The sequence below is a fragment of the Momordica charantia genome (genome assembly GCF_013281855.1).
Source record: "Momordica charantia cultivar OHB3-1 chromosome 3 unlocalized genomic scaffold, Mcharantia_2.0 BLBB01000003.1, whole genome shotgun sequence".
Taxonomy (NCBI): domain Eukaryota; kingdom Viridiplantae; phylum Streptophyta; class Magnoliopsida; order Cucurbitales; family Cucurbitaceae; genus Momordica; species Momordica charantia.
In genome coordinates, this window is record NW_028275161.1 from 12,969,405 (window position 1) to 12,996,133 (window position 26,729).

General features: G+C 35.5%; 3 protein-coding genes and 1 pseudogene across 6 annotated transcripts; 3 read left to right on the top strand and 1 right to left on the bottom strand.

Annotated features, from left to right (window-relative positions):
* Nucleotides 1-3,132: 3,132 nt before the first annotated feature.
* On the top strand, nt 3,133-10,798 carry LOC111025455 (uncharacterized). Its single transcript, XM_088121510.1, is given in 11 exon segments — nt 3,133-4,850; nt 4,852-6,579; nt 6,670-6,775; nt 7,589-7,903; nt 7,989-8,201; nt 8,281-8,373; nt 8,479-8,589; nt 8,676-8,990; nt 9,063-9,323; nt 10,346-10,441; nt 10,529-10,798. Coding segments are annotated over 11 exon segments (4,053 nt in total). The 5' UTR covers nt 3,133-4,119; the 3' UTR covers nt 10,613-10,798.
* Nucleotides 6,806-7,507, top strand: LOC148212413 (uncharacterized; annotated as a pseudogene).
* Nucleotides 10,799-15,659: 4,861 nt separating the features above from the next.
* On the top strand, nt 15,660-16,757 carry LOC111025456 (uncharacterized). The gene has a single exon (XM_022303318.2). It carries the CDS (start codon nt 16,085-16,087, stop codon nt 16,595-16,597), a length of 513 nt encoding a protein of 170 aa, XP_022159010.1. The 5' UTR covers nt 15,660-16,084; the 3' UTR covers nt 16,598-16,757.
* A 3,195-nt stretch (nt 16,758-19,952) lies between these two features.
* HDS (4-hydroxy-3-methylbut-2-enyl diphosphate synthase) lies at nt 19,953-26,470 on the bottom strand. 4 transcript variants are annotated; one of them, XM_022303322.2, is made up of 20 exons: nt 26,316-26,470; nt 25,693-25,916; nt 24,784-24,941; nt 24,308-24,414; nt 24,067-24,167; nt 23,910-23,986; nt 23,530-23,649; nt 23,193-23,423; nt 22,735-22,851; nt 22,570-22,644; nt 22,412-22,489; nt 22,256-22,315; nt 22,099-22,161; nt 21,792-21,936; nt 21,541-21,679; nt 21,376-21,453; nt 21,139-21,298; nt 20,701-20,799; nt 20,487-20,591; nt 19,953-20,272 (listed from the first exon to the last, which is right to left on the bottom strand). In XM_022303322.2, the coding sequence occupies exons 2-20, from the start codon at nt 25,901-25,903 to the stop codon at nt 20,171-20,173; spliced, it is 2,226 nt and encodes a 741-aa protein (XP_022159014.1). In that variant the 5' UTR covers nt 25,904-25,916; nt 26,316-26,470; the 3' UTR covers nt 19,953-20,170. The 4 variants fall into 4 exon arrangements, with proteins under 4 accessions (XP_022159014.1, XP_022159012.1, XP_022159013.1 ...); XM_022303320.2 differs by having other exon boundaries at nt 25,693-25,921; XM_022303321.2 differs by having other exon boundaries at nt 26,264-26,441.
* Nucleotides 26,471-26,729: the final 259 nt, after the last annotated feature.

Consider the following 26,729-nt stretch of genomic DNA (forward strand, 5'->3'; position numbering starts at 1 on the left):
CGAAGATCGACGAATCAACATTGGAACCAGGTTGAGGAATGAGGAAAGAGAAAGCCTTATTAAACTTCCTCAGAAGCAACACCGACGTGTTCGCGTGGTCACATGAGGACATGCCAGGAATCGATCGAGGAGTCATGGTACATCGACGAGAGCTGTAAGCTAGTGAAATAGAAACGTCGTGCGTTCAACCAAGAAAGGAACGAGATTGTAGCTGAACAGGTGGAAGAATTACTGAAAGTAGGCTTCATTCAAGAAGTACATTATCCCCAGTGGATATCCAACGTAGTGCTGGTAAAGAAGCCGAACGACAAATGGAGAATGTGCATCGACTTCACAGACCTAAACAAGGCATGTCCAGAGGATTCTTTTTCTTTGTCTCGAATAGATCAACTGGTTGATGCCACTGCAGGGCATGAAAGATTGAGTTTCATGGATGCCTATTCCGGATATAATCAAATCAAGATGCATATACCAGATCAAGAGAAAACCTCTTTTGTCACGAGTCGAGGTTTATACTGCTACACGGTGATGTCGTTCGGATTGAAGAATGCAAGTGCGACCTACCAACGAATGGTGAATCAGATATTTGCAGCCTTAATCGGCAAAAATATGGAAGTCTACGTAGACGATATGCTAGTAAAGAGTCGAAAGAACAAGCGATACGAGGAGGATTTGGCAGAAGCATTCGACGTTTTGCAAAAATACAAGATGAAGCCGAATCCTACCAAATGCACGTTTGGGGTGGTTCCTGGGATTTTTAGTACACCAAATGGGAATCGAAGCCAATCCAAATAAGATCAAATCTGTTATGGGGATGGATCCGACTAGAACTCTGAAGCAACTACAGGGACTCAATGGAAGGATAGCAACACTCAACAAATTCGTTAGCCGTTCAACTGACAAGTGCCTGCCGTTCTTTAAAATCCTGAGGAAGAAAGGATAATTTGAATGGACAGAAGAGAGCGAGATTGCCTTTAAGGATCTAAAGCAGTACTTGGGGGCAGCCTCACTCCTCTCAAAGCCAATCATGGGTGATGAACTCTACTTATACTTAGCTGTATCCGACACTGCAGTAAGTTCCGCGCTAATAAAGAAAGAAGATGGACGACAGCTTCCAATCTACTATACAAGCAAAGCAATGGTAGATACAGAGCTTAAATACCCGCAAATGGAGAAATTGGCGTTAGCACCGATCACTTCGGCTCGGAGACTATGTCCGTATTTCCAAGCTCACAAAATAACCGTCTTCACCAACTTTCCCTTGCGATAGATTTTGCAAAGGCCAGACACTTCTGGGCGACTGGTGAAGTGGGCCGTGGAGCTCAGCGAGTACGACATTCACTATAAGCCAAGAATTGCCATGAAAGGGCAGGCTGTGGCAGACTTTATAACAGAATTAACCCCAACGGAACCTCAAGTATATAGTGTCGACCCACAATTGGTTGAGGAAGAGCAACCCTGGACACTCTACATAGACGAGTCCTCAAATTTTCGAGGATGCAGGGCAGGACTTCTACTATTCTCTTTAGATAGAAAGAGATTCGAATATGCACTGCAGTTCAGTTTTCATGCGTCCAACAACGAAGCCGAGTATGAAGCTCTGCCAGCAGGACTAAAGGTGGCTAGGTACGTTGGAGTCAGGAACATACTGATACTCAGTGATTCACAGCTGATTGTAAGTTAGGTGAAAGAGGAGTTCCAGGCTAGAGAACTGCGAATGGCGAAATACCTTTCTTAGGTAAAAAACCAGCTCGACCAGTTCTTAAAATATGAGATTCGACAAATTCCACGGGCTCAAAACGTCAACGCCGATGCGTTAGCTCGACTGGCTGCAGCTTATGAAACCAACCTAGGAAGAACTGTACCGGTCGAGATCCTACCCGAGCCAAGCATAAAAGCTCAAGAAGCAATGGATATCGACGAACAGGGGCAACCAGGAGAAAACTAGATGAGCCCTTTGATTAAATATTTGAGAGACGAAATCCTGCCTACTAAAAAGATAGAGACCCAGTAGCTACAATGATGAGCAGCCAGATACGTACTTAAAGACGACAATCTGTACAAAAGAGGCTACTTGTTGCTGCTTTTAAAATGCCTAACACCCGACGAAGCTGACTACGTCACGAGAGAGATACATGAGGGCGTTTGCGAGAGCCATTCTGGAGCACGATCCCTAAGTCACAAAATAGTTCGACAAGGGTACTATTGGCCGACCATGCTGAACGACACCACTACAACAATTGTTACCTTCCATGTCAGTTAGTCATTTATAAACAATGTCGGTTGACTAAATGATGTCAGTTTTATAGTGAGGCGCCTTATTTTCCGGAAATGTCATATTCGATGTCGGTTAAGAACCGACATTAATACATGCCAATTAATGTCGGTTGAGAAACGTCATGGTTAGACAGGAGAAATAGGCGCACACGATTCGTTTTACAATAACGTAATTTGGGAATTGAAAAACGACGTCGTTTGCGTTTTAAATTAACACTGACATTAGATACATTATACAATGTCGGTTTAAAACCGACATTAAAGCACGCACATTTGGGTTCAAAATGACGTTGTTTTATTTTATGTTTAAAACTCCCACCCTCGTTATCTAAAACGACGTCGTTTTGCTTTAAGGCAAACGATGTCGTTTTATCAATTGATTTAAAACTTAACATTCACAAAACGACGTCGTTCTGAATCCTTGTTTTAAAAACATTAGGGTTTCAAAACGACGTTGTTTTGGTCGTTTTGAAACCCTCCAGCCGTAACCCTTCTCCTCCAACCGTAACCTTCTCCTCCAGCCGTAACCTTCTCCGTTTTCGTCCACCTTTTCCAAGAGACGTCGTTTTCTTCCTCCAGCCATAAGTTCAACCGTCACAACCGTAAGCTCTCTACTTTCATACTTTTTTGTTTGTCGATAATTTTTAATTTTGTTTGATACTTTCTTTAATCGAGACCCAACACACTTGTCCCCTTCGTTGACCCCAATGAATTTTTTGTTGTTATTCGAATTTCTCCTTCCACGTGCTTTTGCAGCATTTGAGCCATAAGTTAAAGTCTACAGAGGCCCCACAGTATGGAAAGGTTGTTGTCGTTTTCCAAATACCTTTATTTTAGTATCCACGAGGTTAGTACTATTTTCAGCCTTATTTTATACGTTTACCATCTATTTTAGTTCTATTTTACTGATTTTTTGGTTGTATTTGTGACTGTAAACATGGATTGAGTTATAGATTGCTGAGAAATTTTTGTTAGTTTTAATTTTAGGGTTATTTTAATATTAATGTTAGGTACTTTGATTGTTATTTTAGTTATTTTAATTCTTGTTTACTGTTGTGTGTATTTCAATTTTTCCCCCTAATGTTTTAATAATTTATAAGTTCATAATTTTAGATAAGGAGTAGGTTGGAATGCAAGGAATTCGAAAAAGAAAGAGAATGGAAATTGAATACAGTAGAGGCAATCAAGGAAAATTCTGAGCAATTCAAAACAGACTCAAAAAGAGATAACAATAACGAGTATGTCGAAATATATCGTTTGGTATTATCCTCAAAATTTAGCAGCACATGTGACTGAGTCAATGATCAGACATTGTATCGGGATTTTGCTGACTTTTCCCTTCTCAAGTCCTCCTACAATGAAATAAAACAGCCAACAGCCAAAGATGTGATATAAGAAATGGGAGCACAAAAGCATAGTACAATTATCCTTTGCCGCAATGCCTTCATCTTCCACACTCTCTCCAAGACAATTTCTTTATCTTAGATTACTTCATCCTCACCGAAAACTGAATGGTTGTTTATGAACATTAGTCTCAAATAAGTAAAGATTTAAATACTATTTTGTTCTTTGTATTTTTTAAATGTCTGTTTTGACCATGATACGTACTTTAAACTTTTAGTCACAGTCATTATACTTTCACAACGTTATCCATATACTTTTGAAAATTTTAATGGGAATCGGATTTTCAGAACTACTAATGGAAGTAATGGAAGTAATGGAAGTTTCATGCCTCTTGTTCAGTTGATCGGTATTTTGTTCAAGTTAAAATGTTATAGAATCTTGTATTTATTTCTTTGTATTTTTTTCCTTTTTTCTTTGTAGATAATTTAGTTATTATATATGGATAAGTCATGGATGAACAAAGATAAAATGTCAGTGGAATATAACTTGGGTGTTGAGAACTTCATTGAAAATGGACTACGACATTCAAAAGGGTCAAACTGCATATGGTGTCCTTGCTTGAACTGTGCAAATGCAGTTCTACAAGAGTTGAACATAGTTAGAGAACACTTATTTATTTATGGTATTGATAAGAGTTATAAGATATGGATTTGGCATGGTGAGCAACTACCTATGAAGGATAAGGATGAAAGTGGTACTACTAAAGAAGATTATGATGATGATGGCATAAAGAATACAACAAATATGTTTGAAGCTGCACAAGACTATTTTTCAAATAAGTCTGAAAACTTTGAACAACTATTGATTGATGCACAGAAACCATTGTACTCGGGCAATAAAAATTTCACTAAAGTCTCTGCATTGCTAAAATTATATAACTTGAAGGCTAAATATGGATGGAGTGATAAAAGTTTCACTGAATTGTTAACTCTAGTACATGATATCCTACCACAGCCGAATGAAATCCCAATTTCTACGTATAAAGATAAAAAGACATTGTCTACTCTTGGAATGAAGTTTGAGAAGATTCATGCTTGTGTCAATGATTGTTGTCTGTTTAGGAAGGACCTTTCTGATGTAGATGCATGTCCAATTTGCAAAACATCGAGATGGAAGCTTCGTAAGAACTCCAAAGAAGAAAAAAAAGGTGTTCCGGCCAAGGTCATGTGGCTTTTCTCCGATTCCTCGATTCCAAAGAATGTTTCGAACTGCTGAAATATCTAAATTGTTAAATTGGCATGCTAGAGGTGGAGAAAATGATGGGCTTTTAAGACACCCTGTGGATTCTCCTTGGAAATTAATTGACAATCTTTGGCCAGAGTTTGGTTCTGAGCCAAGAAATCTTCGTTTAGCACTGTCTACTGATGGAATTAATCCACATGGTGATCTTAGTAGTAGGTATAGTTGTTGGCGAGTTTTATTGGTTATTTATAACCTCCCACCATGGTTGTGCATGAAACAGAAGTTTATGATGTTAACCACATTAATATCTGGTCCTAAACAACCTGGAAATGATATAGACGTATATCTTGGTCCTTTGGTTGATGATCTAAAACAACTATGGATTGAGGGGGTTGCATGTTATGATGCGTATCGAGATGAAACATTTGTCTTAAAAGCTATCTTATTGTGGACTATAAACGATTTTCCAGCATATGGAAATTTATGTGGTTGTAGTGTAAAAGGGTATCATGCATGTCCGATTTGTGGAGAAAATACATCTTCCATTCGATTGAAACATGGAAACAAAATAGCATACCTCGGACATCGTCGTTTTTTACCCCGATATCACCCATATAGAAATGAGAAGAAGACTTTCAATGGTGAACAAGAATTTGAACTAGCACCAGAGACATTAAGTGGAGAGGACATTTTTGTTAGAACAAGTAAACTTGAAACTGTATTAGGTCAAATGAATAGAAAGGAAAATAAAGCAGCAAATAGTTCTAACTGTTATTGGAAGAAAAAATCAATATTTTTTGAGTTAGAATATTGGAAAAGTTTTCATGTACGACATTGTCTAGATGTAATGCACATTGAAAAAAACGTGTGCACAAATATAATTGGCACATTGCTTGATATTCCTGGAAAAACGAAAGATGGATTGAAGATTCGACAAGATTTGGTTGAGCTAAATATAAGGACAGAATTAGCTCCACAAGTAAATGGAAAGAGAACTTTCATACCTCCAGCATGTTATACATTATCACGTCCGGAGAAACTGAGTATGTGTAAATCACTATCCGAAATTAAGGTCCCTGATGGATACTCAACCAATGTACGAAATCTTGTGTCACTCACTGACTTGAAGATTTATGGTCTCAAATCTCATGACAATCATGTTCTCATGCAACAGTTGCTACCTATGGCAATTCGTGGGGTCTTACCAAAACATGTGAGATATGCCATCATTCGATTCTATTTTTTCTTCAATGCTATATGTAGTAAAGTGATCGATCCCTCCAAGCTTCAGAATTTGCAAGATGAAATAGTGATCACTTTATGTTTACTAGAAAAATATTTTCCACCATCATTCTTTACCATCATGGTTCACCTTACTGTGCACCTAGTGAGAGAAGTGCAGCTTTGTGGGCCTGTCTATTTACGATGGATGTATCATTTTGAGCGATACATGAAAGTTTGAAAAGGTTATGTGAGAAATCGAAATCGACCAGAAGGATGTATTGGAGAATGTTACATTGTAGAAGAAGCTGTGGAATTTTGTTCTGAATTTTTATCTGAGATGGATCCAATTGGATTTGGTTCCAATGTAAAAAGCAAAGATTCGATAACAAGGCCGTTATCAGCTATGTCTTACGTCAGACCAGGAAAACAACTATTGGATCAAGCTCACCTTTATGTTCTAGAGAACACATGTGATGTACTTCCATTTATAGAGTACGTATAAACTTTTATACGCTTTTCATCAAAATTGATTTATGTTGTGTTTATTTATTTTAATAACATGTGATGTATCATTTGCTATAGGCAACACATGAAGTTTTTGAAAACAGTCAATAAAAGAATGTTGAAGAATGGAAAATGGTTACAATACGAACACAACCGTACATTCATTTCTTGGCTACGTGAACGGGTAAAATTATTTTAATATTTTTTAAAAGGTATGTATGTATTTTAAATAGATTAATAATTCTAGATTGTTTATATAGGTTTCACTTGCACTTGAGATCCCAAACAACTCTATATCACCTATTTTAAGATGGTTATCTAACGGTCCCCGTCTAGAGGTAGCCACATATGCTGGTTATATGGTTGATGGTCGTCACTATCACACGAGAGAACGTGATGAAATAAGAAATGTCCAAAATAGTGGTGTTAAGTTAGTTGCCAAGACCATGCAAGTTGCCAGCACTAAAGATAAGAGTTTTGTTATTTCAGACATGACATTTTATGGAGTAATTCAAGAAATATGGGAGCTAGATTACTATGATTTAAAGTTTGTGCTATTGAAATGTGATTGGGTTGACAACAATAAAGGTCTTAAAGTAGATGATCTTGGTTTTACAACCGTTAACCTTAGTCGAATTGGACATAAATCGGATCCTTTCATTTTAGCATCTCAAGCTACTCAAGTGTTTTATGTTAGTGACCCTATGAATCCAAGTTGGTCAGTTGTTCTCACACCTCCTCAACGAGATTTTGAAGATGAATCTAATGATGATGAGTTGGGAGATACAGTAATTGATTGCTATGAGTTATTGAAATCAATGCCTAATATTGATGCACTTAATGATATGGATGAAGATACTTAATATATACAAGAATTGACTGTGATGGTACATGGATTGACAACTGGTATAATGTGTTCTTTTGTGTTTATGTATTAATTCATTCACTTACTTGTTATTATTCTTTACCTGATGTTAAATTATATGTCTATATGTAGACTTCTTCCTTTATGGATTCCGCAAGTAGTAGCAGCGAAAAGGAATCAAACGAGGTAGGAACAAATTCTTGTACTGATGGGTCGAGGGAGAGGGTGGCTAGGGGTGTCACCACAATGCGTGAATTAACACACATAAAAGATAACGAGGAGCAAAAAGTGGTTTCATATAATGATGAAGGTCAACCTATTGGAGAGAGTGCTAAAAAGATGCAGAGTTATATTGGATGTTGTGTGAGGAACCAAATTCCCATTACATATAGTAGTTGGAAAAAAGTCCCACGTGACTTGAGAGACATGATTTTTGAGTGTGTTGAGGTATGTTTTAGATCATGATTTAATTACCTCACGCTTTTTTACGTCATGCATTTTGACCATTATTTGTTTTTTCATTTGGAAATAGATGAAATTTGTAGTTGACCCTCGAGCGAGACATAATATTTTACAATCGGCTGGGAGAAAACATAGGACTTTTAAGACCAAATTGACTCAGACTTATATCCTTCCATTTAAGGACCAACCACAATGTTTGGCCTCTCCTCCAGAAAAATATGACCATATTGAGCAGTCTCATTGGGATGCATTTGTTCGAGCTAGATTATCAGAAGAATTCCATGTAATTTAATTTCATTGGATATAAGTATAAGTTAATCAAGTATATTTATATTAAATGCATGTTTTATATTATTGTGTAGAATCTTAGTCGTGCACAGAAAGAAAGAAGAGCTTACAACAAATATAACCATTACCTATCACGCAAAGGTTATGCAAATTTAGTAGAGGAGTTGGTGAGTAATTTGAGCTTTTGTTTATCTTATTTACTGCATATGTTATTTTGCAAATGAGTTTGATACTCCGTCATTTAATGTATTCTGTTATATTTTGTCATATAGAAAAAATCTGGTAAACCATCCAATCGTGCAAGTTTATGGAAGCATGCACGTCTAAAGAAAACAACAAATGATTATTCGAATGATCAGACTCGACGTGTTGCACAAAAGATTGTAAGTTGATTGATTTTTAAGTATATCTATATAATTTGATTTTTCATTCATCGTTAATTGAATTAGTTAACTTTATTTTGCAATAGGATGAGTTAGAAAGTAAACATGAAGGTGATGATGTTCTAACAGAAGCGTTGGGAACACCGGAGCATTGTGGACGGGTGCGGGGCGTAGGTGATTTTGTTTCACCTTCCTACTATTTCAATCAGGTAAAGGGTAGGTCAAACATGGGAGGAACTTTAGTAAGCCAACCAAGTCCAGTACCAATTCAACCGCGCGAACAAACTCCCATAAATCAACAAACTCCACCTTCCTCCAGAGCCAGTCGAAAGAGTACTCCAATGGAAAAGAATATCGAAGAATGCAATAAACCTGAAGGTCCAGCAGAATTGCCATTAAAAGTAAGATAAAATATTTTTAAAGGTTTATTAATATAACTTGTTTCGATTATAACTTGTTTATTTTGTTTGAAGGAACAAACTTGCAAACTATCATTGGGGTCAATTGAAAACATTGTTGTCATCGGCACAATGTTCGATGGAGAGACACAATGTATGATCCATGGAGTTCCATTAGGAAATGATAACGTCAAGGTTACTGTTGATGTCATCATTGGAAAAGAAGATGTTCGTCTTCCTATTCCAATTGAGGGTGAAATCGAGACCCTTCACCAAACGAATGGTTGCTTTATTGCGTGGCCTCGTAAACTAGTAACAATCACAAAAGACGACAAGGTATTTTTTTTCATCTTTACTTAAATGTGAATGTAATCTTTCATATAAGTAGTTGTTATATGTCATATTTATATCACATTGTGTTAATGTTAGGGGTCTAAATCAAAAGCAAAAGATATTTTGCATTCGTATCCTGATCAGATTGATGTTCCTTCTTCGATAAAATTTTTGTATCGCCTTGTCCAACGCACTATGGAAGATGATGATTTCATTTGGGTCGCCATCAGTGCTCAAGTATTTGGCGAATTCAAGGAAATACCTCTCTTTCGAGATGATATTATGCAATTTTGTGGGATGGTGTGGATATCGAACACATGCATAATAGTATATATTGCGTAAGTGATTATATATTTTTCTATACATAATGTTGTAATAATTGTATTATAAATATTTTTTAGACTAAGAGTCCTTTGTCTTAGAGATATCTTTGGAAATTTTTTTAGGATAACATTAAGTGCGACATGTTTAAGATAGTGGACTCATCTGAAGTTGCCAAAGAAAGTTATTCCTCACTAGACGAACGTGCAAAAAAGTTGGCTAACATTTTCACTTTAGGACAGACAAGCCAAAAAATAATGATACCTTACAATAGCGGGTAAGAAACAATGTTTTTTAAAACTTGTGGTTATCATAATTTAATTATTTTATATTTGTTTATATATTACGCTGGTGTTAACTTTTTTTCTTATAGGAATCATTGGACATTATGTGTTGTTGATCTGCATAATAATATGATTTACGTTTTAGACTCTTTGCACCCTGCTATAAAGGAAGACATTAAATATGTTGTGAATATATAAGTATTATCTATATTTTTAGTTTGATACATTAATGTGTATGATTGATAACTTATATTTTTAAAAAATATATTTAGGGCTCTGAAAATGTTTATGGCACAAAATACTATTACACAAGGTAGAAAAAATCCTACTTAGGCTTCCTGTACGAGTAAGTATAACTATATTCATTTATGTTATTATTTTTTATAAGTTCTAAAACTTAACATTTTTATATATGTATAGTGCCCACGTCAATCAGGATCAGTAGAGTGTGGATATTATGTCATGAGGAACATTCGACAGATTATGCATAATCCAGACACTCCAATACCTAATCTTGTATGTCTTTCATGCACGCTCAAAACGCAACTCTACTTTTCATATTCGAATTATATACTTATATTATTTATACTTTGTTACATGTAGTTCAATTCAAAAAAGCCGTATACTCAAGCCGAACTTGATGAGGTACGGGATGAATGGGTCGGATATGTTGCGAACTACGTTTAGTTTGGATTAGATAGTAAATATAGTTTTATCATTTTAGCCTTTTAATATGTAAAACCTTGAACCATGAGAATGTTTATGTCAAAATGCATTGGTTGTATTTGTGAGCTACTCAACACTTCTTAATATTGCTTACTTAATGAATGAGATATTATAGAAGGATTGACAACGTATGTTGTTGTTGTTTAATTGCTGAATTCTATTGAACATGTGTATTAGAATTTCTACTGATTCTGTTGGTGGTGTGCTGAGATTGTGTTTGTGATGTGCTGATACAAGTCTTTTAATTATTAATTTATTTTGTACGATTGTTTAGCTGGAAATATTTTGATACAGGTCTTTTAGGTATTATGGTATGTGGAATATTTTATTAATATTTTTGTTTCAGGTTTTTTAAAAAACAATGTCAGTTTAGAACTGACATTGTAACCAACTGACATTGTAATTGTGAACGAAAACAATGTCAGTTATAGAGGAACGATGTCGGATTTATTAATGTCGGTAATTAACTGACATTATATAAACAATCAATGTCGGTTTGTAACTGACATTACAGACCAACCGACATCGTAGGCTACAATGTCACCCCGGTTCATGTCGGTTGGGAACTGACATTGATATAACCGACATCGCAAATCATTAATGTCGGTTTTATTGATGTCAGTTAGGAACCGACATTGTTTGAGAAACGACATTGTACCATACGATAACACCCGGGTTAATGTCGGTTTGGAAACCGACATCTAATATGTATGATGTTAGTTGACAACTAACATTACAGGCCAATTTTGTAGTAGTGCACGAAGCAATTCACCAAAAAATGCGACAAATGCCAACGGTTTGCAACAGTACCTAGGCAACCGCCAGAGCCTCTAATGAGTATAATGAGTCTTTGACCCTTTGCTCAGTGGGGAATGGACCTTATAGGTCCTCTCCCACTAGGAAAGGGTCAGACCAAATTTGCAGTGGTGGCAGTCGACTATTTTACTAAATGGGCCGAAGTTAAAGCCATAGCTACAATTACTGAGAAAAAGGTCACCGACTTTATCTGGAAGAACATAATATGCCACTTTGGAATACCCTACACCATTATCAGTGATAATGGAAAGTAGTTCGACAATGCTGCCTTTCGAGAATTTTGCAGGGAGTTGGACATTAAACACATCTGTTCTTCGCCAGCACATCCGCAGGCTAATGGGCAAGTGGAAGCAGTCAACAAAATCATCAAGAGAACTCTGAAAACCATATTAGAAAAGCTCAAACGGTTGTGGGCAGAGGAACTTCCCAATGCATTATGGGCCTACAGAACAACACCTTGTACTTCAACGGGAGAAACGTCGTTTTCACTGTCATTTGGCTCTGAAGCAGTGGTGCCAGTGGAAATTGGTCTCCCTTCCCCAAGGGTAGAGCAGTTCAGTCTACCCGACAACAATGAGTCCATGCAGCTCAGCCTCGACCTATTAGAAGAACGTCGAGAAACAGCATGACTACGAACGACTGAGTACAAAAATCGTATAGCTCGATACTACAACTCGAAGGTTAAGAAGCGTGACTTTAAAGAAGGTGATTTAGTGTTAAGAAAGATTATGCCTAATACCAAAGATTCAACTAGCGGGGCATTCGGGCCAACATGGGAAGGCTCATACAAAGTCACTAAAGTGGTTCGAACAGGCACTTATGCTCTAGAAGACCAACGAGGAAAGGTCTTACTACACCCATTGCACGCTCAGCACCTCAAAAGATACTACCACTAGTTCGACATATTTCTAGACATTTTTGTGTTTTTCCATTATGTGGATCAACTAAGGTTATTGTAACTAAATCTTCGACAGGACGATCTTCCTACTAATAAAGTCTTCGACATTCGACGTGATACTTGAGTTTTTATGTTCATGCTGAAATAAATTTCTCAAGCAGGGGGCATCATATATTTACATATCTACGACCAATCAAGAAACTCAAAATTGGGACAGACCTAGAAGCAAGCCAAACAGGCAAAAAGCCAGTAATGGCTGGCATGGTCAAAACTAGAGCAGAAAAATACAGGATATAAAACTGTTTGGCATAAAAAACCAGGCAAGTTAGAAATCCAAAGGTATCGACATTAATTCTGTTAAAGTTAGATCCCAAGGCTAAAAGTAAATGGTTTAAACTCAAATGAGAATAAAACCAGGCTCAAGAGACTTGATTATGGCCAACGAAGAATTGGAAAAAACTTCCAAATCATGAATAGTATCGACAAGCTCAAGGCACAAAACCAGTGGCAGGAACCAAGCAGCTAAAATCCAAAATTGGACAAAAGCTTTTGATAGAAGCTCTGTACATTAGAAACATTGACATTATTAGCCACTGATATTATAAATGAGGCTATAGAATGATCTCGCGGTAACGACAAGCGACAGGTACTCTCAAAACAAAGATCTTGACGCAATTATTCGTTTTTTGTTTTGAGGGTGGGGGTCATTGTTATACAGAATAGAAACGACCCGAAACGAGACAAGAAGCCCGAGATCATTGACTAGGGGAGATCGACACGCGACGTAACGGGTCGGCCCAAAGGACGACTTAGCGCCGAGGCCGTCATGGCGCCGACCCCACCTCGATGTCGAGACCTCCTCGTCGCCAAGGCGCCTACTTCTCAACAATCGCCTTCGGGCCAAGATACCATGTGGGCTTCCTTTGCTCGAATCTACATCAAGAGATTAAACACACTTATTCAGGGTCGAGGCCGATCATTAGGCCTCGCAAATCCGAATTAGGGCTCAACTACAAGAAGGTTCTGGAACCACCCTCACAGCTATAAATAGCAGTGCATCCTAACCCTAGGGAGGCAAGTGACATATCCCTAACTCGCTATTTTCTCAACTCTCCCTCGCTAATTTAGGCATCGAAGCCTGTGTGACTGAGGTCACACCGGTTTAGATCAGTTTGGTTTTGCAGGTATCGATTCCCTTATCATCGAGTTAGATGTGTGCGAGAAAAAGAACCAGAGGGTCAAAATCCACGCATCAACAACCATGATTTTCATGACCACATGATCTCTTTCATTCAGATGTAGTACTGTTCATCTATATATTCCTCCTCTCTACTTTGATATCACATGACGTCTTGACTTTCGTTTAATATTTAAAACATTGGGTAGGATGGGGAGTAAATACCAAATTAAGAGGAGGTGTTTTAAGATATTTTAATAGGTGGGGGGCATAACTGCAAATTTCTTGGTTCCAGGGGTACTTGAGAAAAATCGAATTTCCCATTTGCGTAGCATTGAAGAGTTGTACAATCAGTTGGTCATTTCCACAATCGCCGGCTTGTTCGGTCACCGCACAATACTCAATTTCTATTGGCCCAAATCCTCTCTCTCTCATCACTACTTTTTTTTCTCAACAAAAAAAAAAAAAAGAGTTTGGTGGAAAAGCAAATCAATAACAAAAAAATAGTTGAAATTCTGCTTTCCACGTTTTAGAAGCTATTTAAAATGCCACGTTTGGATTAATAGTTAAATTATAAATTTATTCGGGTTGACTTTCAATTTAATGTCGATGATTTCAAAAGTTTTCTTTGAATTAGATTTTGATTTCATCCCTATAATTTTACAAGTTTCAATTTCGTCTTACAGTTTGGTCGAACCTTATGAATCTTCCCTCCTTTTAGTATACCTAATATACAACAGGTAATACATTTTTTTATATGATAATGAGTTTGTATTTTTTTTTTTAACTCGTTGTGTTATTTACGTTTGAGTAAAAAAATGGAGGAGAAATTAGTGGATTTTCAAATAGGTAAAAAAAATAGGTTTTTTTACTTGACCGTTAAATTAGAGCTTTTAAAACTACATAAACCATATTGAAAATTGAAATTTTTAAAATCACATGACCAAATTGAAAGTAAGTCTAAACTTTAGATTGATATTTTTTTAGGAATAAGTATATTCTTTTTTTACATGTTTAATAAATAGCTACTTGGTTTGTGCCGACTTTTAAAAGATAGCATCTTTTTTTTTTAATTTAGAAAAATTAAACTCTCAAACTTTCATAAATGATAATATTAGAGTTTAAGATAGTGTATGCATTTCACCCAACCTCTTGACTAACTCCAAAAGTACTCTACAATGGTAAGTGCTTTTGACTATTTTCAAAAACATTTCTATGTTATTTCCAAATCCGGTGAAAAAACTGTTTTTACCTATTGAAAAATGTTTTTCACATGACAAAAACATTATCAAACAAAGCTAATTAAGAATCGCATTAGGTGCTAAAGTGAGCAGTAATTGACATATATCTCCAACCACGAGGTTGTGAGTGATAGTTAATTACCTTCAATTCTTTTAAGCCTATCTTATGTGATGTTGGTTCATATATGTAGTCGTCCTCTCTATTCAGGTATCACATGCCCACCAATTTCTACTTGGTTCATCCATGAACCACATCGTACTCACAGATGTATGTCTTAATCAATTGAATTATGCTCATGTTGACAAATAGAAAATTCAACTAAATCATTGGCACTTAATGCATTTCTGAATGAGTTTGTTTACATCTATTCTTATTCTTCAATAAAAAGTATTAAGCAGGAGTAGGTCTTATGAATTAGTCTTTCTGCTCCAACGACTCCCATAATATCCTTAATGAATCTCTTGTAGTAAGTAATATAGGTCTAGTTCTCTTCTACTCACACTTAAAGTATGCCTTTAAGAAGATATCTTTATATAAAATTAATGCCATCATGCATCAACTATTCCGTCACTATTACTTAACTTTTGAGCCCAAACTTTATCTTCGCGCAACTTCTACATTTTTATATTATCGTTGATCGGCTTAAGAATTTTATTCAAGCTTCCACAGAAACAAGAAACAACAAATTTTAGTTTCCACTAAGATTTCAAATTGTTACGTCAAATTCAATCAATCGAAATCTTGTATATCCCAACCTACATAATATAATATAAACTTCCAAATTATATATAATATATTGAATAAAAGTAAAAAAAAAAAGGGTAAACTATTTGTGTTGACTCATAAAAACTTGTTATTTTTTTTAATATAAAATAAAATCCAAAGACAAGTTTTCCTTAGCGACTTGCTCTCCATAACTTTAAATATACTTTTCTTGGAATTCCAAAATCCCACAGGGGAATTTCCGATTTCAAATCCCAAAACGCCGCCACCTCTCGCGGTGTCTCCTCCCGCCGGGCCGCCGTCGCCTCCGCCGCGTACGCCTGCACTCCACCTACGTGGCTAAATCTCAGCCGTCCGCCGATTTTCCGTGCTCGTGAATCTAGGCCCTTCGCTTTTATCTGATCCCGAGAGCGCCCTCCCCCCGGTTTTCGAAAACCAGATCTGATTCTTCCGCTCTCTTCTAAATTCCCGCTTTCTTTTTCCTCTCTTTTTCAACTGTTCCGATCGTGTTCTTGATCTGGATTTCAGTGCCGCTGCTTTCAATCCCGTCGTTTTTGTGGAAGATTTGTGAGAAACAATGGCCAATTTCGCATCGATTTGCTGTGTAGTTCTTTCGGTCCTGCTTTTGGTTCAATTCTCTGTCTCTGTGGATTCTCCGGCGGAATCCCCCGCTCCGCCGCCGCAGACTGGCGCCGATTCCCCTCCGCCGCGCTCTCCTTCTTCCATTTCCAGTCCACCGGACGCATCTCCTCGGAATGCACCGATTAGTTCCCCTCCATCGCATCCACCATCAGATCTCGCTCCCGGTTCACCTCCGTCTCCATTGCCTTCGTCGCCTCCTCCTTCCTCTCCGGCTCCGTCTCCGCCGCCATCCGAATCTGCCGACGTTAGCCGGAGCAATGTGAGCAAAGGAGACGAATCGGAAGGCGAATCGAAGGACGGGATGAGTGGAGCTCAGAAATTCGGAGTCGCAGTAGGCGTGATCGGAGCGGTTGTTTTGGCCGGATTTGGAGGATTGGTGTACAAGAAGCGCCGAGACAATATTCGCCGATCTGGCTATGGATACGCAGCGAGGAGAGAGATTCTCTGAAATCCGCCATGCTCTGGTACTTTTTGGTTGTTTTTAATGTAATTGATTTGATAGTATACACTTTTTTCTAGGGATTCATCCACAGTTCTTCAACTCCTGATTAAATATTCTTTTTGCTCGATTACAATTCCATTATACATCACTGATGTGTTAGTTTTTACCGCTCTGTTTCAATGTTTTCGAATTCAAATTTCATACTCTGCCTCCTGGTTTGATTTTCTGATCTTTTCTGTCGAGTTCTCGAGCATCTGATTCCTGTTTGGTTGCTGAGAAAGTTTTAGAAGAGAAAATTGGCGAGGATGCATCATATTACCAGCGAAAAATTGGTTTTATGTGTGGAAATTATTGTCTTTCTTCAGTTCCTTTCACAGATCACAATCATATTTGCATACTGACAGAAGAACTAAACTGAATTTGTTTATATCTTCCAATTGTGAGAGGGAGAAATTTTGAAATTTTGAAGTTTTGAAAATTTGAAAATTTGAATCTTGTATTGAAACTTTTTTAAATTCGCGATTTTATAACTCTTTCTTTATAATTTATCTATCTTACTTTGTAATTTTAAAATATTTTAAAGTCCAAGTTAAATAAAAAAAGAAGAAATTCTGAAAATTGTTGGTATATAGTTTTTTTTCAATTGATTTATTTGTGATTTCGGTCCATTTGAACTTCTATTTATTATTTTTCTTAGTTTCCATCTATTATCATAGAAATTAAATGTAACCTAAATGATAACTTAGGGAAAGATAGAAGTCTACAATAAATGTGTCTCATCAAAAAGAGAGATGTGACTTATACAATTCTATCAACTATAGAGTTTGAGCTTAAAATACGCATTTGAATACACGATTGATCATTCATTGTACTATTTAGTAGTATGTAACGATTTAGTTTATGTACATTTAAATTGATAATATTAGTCCACGTAGTTTAAAATTTATATCAATTTAGTCCATATGATAAAAAAAAATCTTATTAAAATTAAGTGTCGATTGTTATCGTATACGAATTTAGTATTTGTAAATTTCAGATGAGAAAAAATTCTCTATTGGCCTAGAATCAGATCCCAATTATATAAACAAACCTCAAAATATACTATTGGGAAGTGATTGAGGACTTAACCCTTCATGAATTTCGTGTTTAGTAAACCCTTTCTTTTCTTTTCAGAATTATCCCAAAGTACTTAAATATTATTTAACAAATGAAAATGAGAGAATTTTGAATTTTGATCAATGTAGAACATGTGGAGGTCTCAATTTAACAAAAATGTCGATAGAAACATCTATAAATTATCGATTTCGATAGTTATTTCTAGAAAAATTCATAACATACAAAATTCATAAGAAATATTTAAATCAACAATTAACCACCATTTTCAAATAAGTTTGAAATTCTTAGCCTTAGAATGTAATGATATTTTGTTGATATTTTAAAATTTTTTATCTATTTCTTTTGTGATATTATGAAAATTTAGATTCATTTGACGTTGAAATAATGTCAACTCAATTTTTGTTAGTTTAGTATAGATAGAGGCCGAATAAAGTTATAGCAAAAAGACAGTGAAAATTGGCATTGGAAGAACTTTACGGATTGAACCAATCAAATTGATTGAAACTAACTAGAATGATCCAAATCAAAGTGACCGACCATTTTTTTTAATACAACGAAGGTTGAGGTATGGAAGTTTGAATTTTCAACTTCAAAAGAAGGAGTAAATGTTAATTACCGCTAAACTATGTTCATGTTGATAGAGATTCGATGAATTTTAGTTATTTTACATTTTATGAAACTAGTCAATTGACCTATATTGTTTAAATCTATAGATTGATTGATCAATCTTTTGGATTTTGGCTCTCTTAGAATAAACACATTTTAATGTTCATTGTTTCATCTTTGCTTATGATATATTAAGGGATATGAAAAAGGTATATAAGTGATATACTCTATATATGAATTTATCAAATGATACAAAAAAATGATATATTATTCATATATATATATATGAATAATATGGCCATCAAAGTTTACCACTATCTTATGACATTATAATTTCTCTTTTTCTTTTATGTTTATGGTTTTTATATCTATCTAATGTCGACCTTCTGTATACTCTACTCATCGATTTTTGCATTTCTATACTACTTGTGTCATAATATATATGTATATACCGATTTCATGTCGTTGTACATATGCAACGTAACAGGTTAGCTTTCAATGTTAGCAAATTCATGCTTGATACGTGATATATCTGATGAAATTTGATTTTTTTTAAGTACATAGTTCAACAATAATTTTAATCTTGTTCCTATACTTTAAAATTCTTTTTTTTTTAAATCTTTTCAAATTTTATTAAAATTCTTTTTTTAAAAAATCTTTTCCAGATAATTAAGAATTGTCTACTAAAGTGAGCATATTTTAAAATTACAAGAACCAAAACGGACATTTTTAAAATACAGGAACTAAAATGAAACTACATGACCAAAATAAAACAAAGTTGAACAAAATAGTATTTTTAACATAAAATATATTATCAAATAATCACCAAATATTAGTATAAATACTAATAATAAGATTTATAATTTTTTTTTTACTTCAGATTCATAATTTATTTTGGAAAAGAAAAGAAGTTATAAAAAATTTTATTTACAAAGATATCCATGAATATCAATATTTTATTCATATGTCCCTATAATTGAGACCTCAATATCGTCATCCATCATTAATTACAATATTATTAGAAGCTTTCTTTGTATTTAATTTTTTCACATATAATAAAAAGTATTAAATATATTATTTTACATTTCCCATATATACATTACTTCGAAGTTCATCCCTAATTTTTTGAAGTTCCATTTTGCTCTTTTAAAAGGTTGAACATTCATCTGAATATGAGCAATGAGAAAATCCACCCAATCCCTATCCCAATAAACAACTCCCTAAAAAACAAATCTCAAAACCTTTAAAATTAACTAATTTGTTTTTGTTTCTCATTTTTTTGTCAGAAACAATCTCAAAATTGTATAGAAATTTTGAAAAATAAATAAATAAATAATTGTTTCTTGTTTTTTTTGTTCTCATTTCCAATTTGTTCTAACATAAATAAAGATTTTATTTTATCATTCATAAATCCATGAATCTTAGAGGCATGCAATGCTATTTTCCTTTATTAAAAAAAAAAAAAAGAAACAGAAACAATAAATGTTACCACACAGACCCTTAATTTCGTCACTTATCAACCGGAAGGGAAAAAAAAAAATATCTTGCTTCAATCTGCTCCCAAAATGCAGCATGTGGAGAGAAAAAAAAGACATCAAAAGAATTGAGAGATAAGAGAGTTGCAATTCAATGCATGAAGTGGTTGAAAACTCTATTTATAGATGAAAATTATTGGTGAAGGGAAGTTTTACAGAGTGAGTTACATACCAATTGGGAAGCTGTGAAGCTTGTTCTTTCACTTGGAGCTCAGCAATTGACATTTCACTTACAACACAAATCAAAGCTGTGGTCTCCCCTCATCCAGATCTTCTCCTAATTCTTTTAACCACTACATTACCAACCATGCCTATGCCTCCCTCATTCTTCTGCAGGAGGTTCGACCCAACGGCCGTGATCTTTTATTAGCTGGATCAGAGCATCGGTCGCATTCTCCATAGCGATTCCACGCTTCACCACAGTCTGAACAAAATTCAACTTCTTATCAAGAGAGACAGTATCATTCAGTTACATGGTTTGGTTTGGTTTGTTTAGGTTCATGATTTGGTTAGTTTCCTCCTAGGTTCTATTTTGTGATCTGAGAGTGAAGATGTTTCTTTCTTTCTTCCTTCGATTGATTTTTGATAAGTGCGGTCAGCGGACGAAGAATAAGAATAAGAAATGGATGCAGTGTTACCTTCCCGACGTAAAGATCGATTTTTCCAGGGGAACCCCCAACATACCCAAAGTCAGCATCAGCCATCTCCCCGGGACCGTTAACAATGCAACCCATAATTGCAATCTGACATTGTGGAAGAAGGGAAATTAGGAATTATATGAAGCAAATTGCATTGAAATGTGTTGCTTTTTGATGTTCATTTAATGAAAGTTTCAAAGCTGTGTTAACTTACTGAAACTCCAGGCAGATGTGATGTCTTCTCCCGAATTTCTGCGCTAATTTCTTGAAGGTCAAACAATGTTCTGCCACAAGATGGGCACGAAACATATTCCTGCAGTTTTAAATGTGTAAGGATATAATCAACGAAAGTTTTCATTCACTAAAAGATGACAGCCCGTTTGATCACAATTTCGTTTTGAGTTTTTTGTTTCTTAAAATTATGTTTTTTTTTACCTTTCTTATAAGCTTATTTGAGTTGTTAAAAAACACAAATTAGTTTTGTTAATTTTCAAAATTTGACTTAGATTTTTAAGAAAAAGATAACACGTTGGTGAAACTAATGTTTAAAAAAACAGAAAATCAAGAATAAAATAATGTTTAAAAACTTAATTTTTAAAAACAGAAAATCAAGAATAAAATAATTATCAAACGAGGTCGGACAAATTCTTACAGTCTTTGTATTTCTCATTCTGCAACCCTGTAGCAAATTGAAGGATGTGTTCCTAACGAAATCAAAATCCTTATCTGAGGCCTCTAATAGGATACCATCTCCAAGCCCGTCCACCAAAAGCGCTCCCACATTCGAACCAGCACCGATAACCAAGTCATCTCTATAAGAAGAAAGGGAAAAATATAATTCATCACCCGAACACGTCAAATAACAATGAAGTTAAGGAACAGTGACTACCTGTGAATGCCCTTTGGAAACTGAATGTGATGAATCACAGGGAAATTAAGAGCATTCTCTGATAAATACTCAAATAACCTGAAATTAACATTTGCAAGATACGATGACATGTTGCTCTATATATATACTAATTAATAAATTGCTCGTAAAGTCGTATTGTTATACCTCCTAGCAGCATGCACTCTGCTGACCTTGTCTTCAGAATATGGCAAATCATGAAAAATCATTGTAGCATCAATCTCTTTCAAGATTTCCAGTTCATTGTATGTTTCATCGCCTCGAACAGACACAACCAAGCGCGTGCCTGAGAGAATTTATCGACATGGGATGTGAAATGGAAATAACAAAAAGAAAAAAAAAAACACCTACTGAAATAGAAACAAGGGGAACTGACTAAAATCGAAAATAGCACATACCCTCAGGTAGAAGTTTGTGAGCACCAGAGGACAACTCCTTGAGATTGATCAGAACCATGGCATTAGGCAATGGCTTCGTAAGTTGTTCTGATAAAGGAGTTATAATACCCATACTTATGTCTATCAGCCTTTTGAGTGCTAGACGCTGATCATGAGATAGAAAATCAAATTTTGATTAGGACTCATCAGATGGACTTGGAAAATTTAAAAAAAAAAAAAAAAAATCAAAATTAGTATACATCAATTTCTACATGCCCCCTTCCCCACCCTGCAGAAATAAAAACGCATCAGAGAGGAAAGTCCTTACAGCGTTAGCATCATCTACTGAAGGAAGTTCTCTCAGTAAGATTGAATCCACCGTCGCTAGATCCTAACCATATTGGCAAAAAACTGTGAGGAAAAAGAAAACCCAGAAAGTAGAAAAGATATGGATTATCTTGTACAGAAAGCAGAACAAATTAGACCTTAAATGGCATGCCAACGACAAGCTTTGCAGCAAGAGACTTGTACAGAAGTTCCGGCATCTGGAGATTGGAAAAGAAGAAGTTAGTTTCCATTAGTCCACCTTTCTCATCTTGGGACACCTCATGGGAGTTAAAATTAAGAAAGTCTTAGTGCACCTTCAATTGATCCAAGGAAACTGACATGAGAACAGAGCCATCACGGTGCAACACGCCTCTATAATCCACCTCCTCACCCTGTACATACAATCAAGCATTTCTCTTAATCTAAATACAGACAGCAGAAAGACAGAGAAGTGTGATCATAAAAATCTGACCTCCTTTTGCACGGGCAGCTGGCCGGATCGCCGCTGAAAATCAAAATAGTGTCTGTGTTTTTCCTCATATGGAACCTTACAGACAAGGATGAATCGTGAGTTTAAAATATTCAGATGAAAGAGATTTATAAACTGACTACACACAACAACAAAAAAGGGTCCTACCACTCCTTGCTGACGTTCAGATGCTCTCATACCAAGCATTGCCAGCCTCCTGCAAGGATCTATCTCCTCCTCAGGTGGTTCTGTAAGAGAAACCCTAATAGTGTCACCCAAACCATCCTGCAGAAGAGAAAGCATTTTCTTAATGCTCCACATTGATATGACTTCTAAATGTGCAGTCCTTTGTGTATGTGATCAACCCAACCATTGTCACTTGAAGAAATTTGCAAGATTAATTGACTACATATTCTTTACAAGAAACTAGAAGTGTAGTGAAAGTTAGTAAATGTGCACACATCAAGCATCGTTCTAATGAAATTGTTCTATCTTGCAGTAGGATTTAAAAATAAAACCTAATGATATCAGGATCCAGAGTTTACATACAATTTGTGCAAGCAGATAACAGAGTACACCACAATGATATAAAAGGACTATCATCACCCCATCTGGTGACAGTATACCTGAAGAAGGGTTCCTATGCCAATGGCAGACTTCATTCGTCCATCCTCACCTTCTCCAGCTTCAGTAACTCCAAGGTGTAATGGATAATCCCAGCCTTGAACATACATTTCAGCTACAAGCAAACGATATGCCTGAACCATAACTACTGGATTGCTTGCTTTCATGGAAAAGACGAAGTTATGGTAGTCCAACTTTCGGCAAATTCTTGCAAATTCAAATGCAGATTCAACCTGTTATGACTCGGAAGAACTTTTATTAATGATAATCCTATGCCAAGTTCAAAAAGGAAATCAAGAAAAAAGGTTGTTCATAAGTATTAGAGGAAAAATTGCTCACCATTCCCCTTGGAGAATCACCAAAGTAGCTCATTATACGATCTGAAAGGCTCCCATGATTAGTTCCAATGCGCATTGCTCTTCCATACTTCTTACATTTCTCAACCAACGGAGTAAAAACCTTTCTCAATTAAAATAGGGAAAAAAATTTATTATTCAATATTCATGGAGAAAGTCTCCAATAGGTACATTATCGCAAGATTCACAGACAATCAAAATAACATAGAATTTGGTGGTGATATAGCCTATCATGACCATATGGCTAGCTGGTAACACGTGCTTTTTCTTTTTCTTTTTTTTTCCTTCTGAGAACTAAAATTGTAATATGCTCTAGAAATATATGGTAGAAACAAAAAGTTTTGAAGTGAAAAGAAATCTTACTTCCTCAATATGCTCAAGTTCTTTTTGATAATCATCCTCTGTGTACTCTAGCTTTTCAAATTGAGCCCGCCTATCCGCTGCATTGAACATGAGCTCGACACATAAACATTCATTCTGAAGAAAATTTGGCAGAATGTTAGTACAGTAAATAGCATACCAAAATTTCCAGGGTTTACACGAATTTTATCAAAGCACTCAGAAACTCTCAATGCAACAGTAGGAGCAAAGTGAATATCTGCAACCAGAGGTATATTATAACTGCAAAATAGAACCATGAGGGACATCATAAAACGTAAAAAAAAAAAAAACAAAAAAAAAACAAAAAACAAAAAACAAAAACAAAAACAAAAACAAAATCAAAAACTCCAAAATTGTGTGATAAATAATAATAGACCTACTTTTTCTGCACAAGGGTGTTCTTGATCTCAAAACACGCATCTGCTTCTTTCTTCCCTTGAACTGTTATTCGAACTATGTCTGCTCCCTTGTCAGCTATTCTCATGACCTACTAATACAAATTGGTCATCTTCAAAATCATATAAATACATGACACCATGATATAAAATATCAAAATTTTCTATTATTTTGATGTGTTTCTTAGTTGCTGTAGACTCCATCATCCATATTGTCATTGAGAAGAAATAAACAATAATTTGGACAAACTACACAAAAACTTTTATTGCATAATTATACCTATCATCATTTGATTTTGAGCTTTCAACTTGTTTAACATTAATCGTGTGGATACTCATGTTCCATTGACTACATCATCTCACAATAATATGTGTAATCAAAGAATGTTTTAACTGTTTGAGTACTAATGAAGGGATTACATAAAGAAAACATATCTAAAATGGAAGAAATATTAACGAACCTGTTCAACTGTTCCCGCAACATCTTTTGTGTCAGTTGTTGTCATTGTTTGAATCCTTATGGGATGCTCACTACCAAGAGCAACGTTTCCAACCATCACTGTCCGTGTCTTCCTCCTGACTGTTTTGTTTATGGATTCACAGTACTTCTGTCGAGGAACTGCAATGGATGACGATTTATCAAATAAACCGAAACCACCCTTTAAAGTACATCTTGGCACACTTTAAGAACATGTCATCTTTGGCTTTTCAGAGAATGAAGAAAAAAAGGTAAAAGGTGAACTAGTAATTCAACATCAAACACTGGGTTGCACGTGTGTGATGCACTACTAAGTTCCTCAGATCTCATCACTGATTTACTGTTAAGATACACTACTAAGTTCCTCAGATCTCATCACTGATTCACTGTTAAGATAAGGGTTGGTTAAAGTCATCATTATTCGGCGATCAATTCTTAGATGCAACAAACAATAGGGTGACAGAAATAAATTTTTTACGACTCATATTTCACCTAGTCCACCACTTTTTTTCAGATAGGATTATCAATTTCAATACCAAATCTATCAACACTACATGTAAATTACATTTTTGCCATATTGTCAAGGATTTATAAAAAAAATTTACATGTGAAAATCAGAGGTACTGTGTTTGTGTTTGGACCTTACAATGTCATTTTCTCCCTAAGTGATATTAATAATTTTAAAATATATACTAAAAGGATGTGCTAAACTTTTGGTTTAGCAGTGATTCAACTCATTTCCCTATTAATTTCAAAGACCATTCTCTACCATTTCCAGACAAAGTGAACGATAAGTCAAGAAAAGTAAAATCCATACTTCATTTCTCCCTTCCTTCAATTTATTTACCACCAAAAATCACTAAATACCCCAAATGCATTGTTAAACTTTTACCCAATAGAGAACTCCCTTCCGATGCAGGCTGAAGCTCCGCAAGATCAGAGCCAGGATTCGAGTTCCGCACAACCAAAACCTTCCTTCCACGAGACCTAACGCTCTTTAAATCAGAGACTTTCACCATTTCCAGCCTCTTAGCGAATCCCAAGTTTACATTTCCGCCTTTCAACCCCGTAAGCTGAGACGGTAACGTTCCAGCAGTAGCCATCTCAGATCACGATCTTCACTACAACAACACACCGCAGATAGGTCAAAATTCAACTCAGCCCCAAAACAGAAGCTCAAAACTAGAAAACTCAAGCAACTCCTCAACCGGCTAAGAAACATTTTGTACCAAAAATTCTCATTCTGAGATAATAGCTGTCCAATTGAAAACCATTACTACTCTTCCATAACAAGCATCGAATAGAAAAGAAACAAAAGAAACCACTCCAGAACTTCAAAATCCAAGGCGTTAGAAAAGGTAATTCGAAGAAATTAAAAACTCCAGACCAAAGCAAAAACGCCCAAACTGGTCAAAGCAAACAAAAATTCCCATAACAAGAACCGAAAGAAACAGCAAAAGCACCTCAAATTGGAAAATCCAGCAAGAATAATCTTGAGAGAACAGCTGTGGTTACCGAATTCGAAAGAGAAACGGGTCTTCAATTTGATGAATGGAGGACTGAGACTGAGAAAACAGAGTCTGGAGAAAGACGAAGAAAGAACTGGTGGTTGTGGGAGACCCGGAACCTGTGCCGGTCGTCAGTGGAGGATTTTCTGTATTTAAATAAAATAATACATTCGAATATCTAAATTAATTTTTTAAAGGTAATAGAGTAGTATTTTGTTAATTTTTTAAAGGTAATTTTAATTTCAAAACATTCCTTTCTGTCTATACCTTTTATAGGTCGGATAATTTTATTTTTATTTATATCTCATTTTTTTTTACTATATAATTTACCATAATATTTTATTGCCTAAGTATTGCCTAAATTTCTTCAGGTGTAGCTATAATTTTTCTTATTAGAATAAAGTTTTTATTTTGATATAAA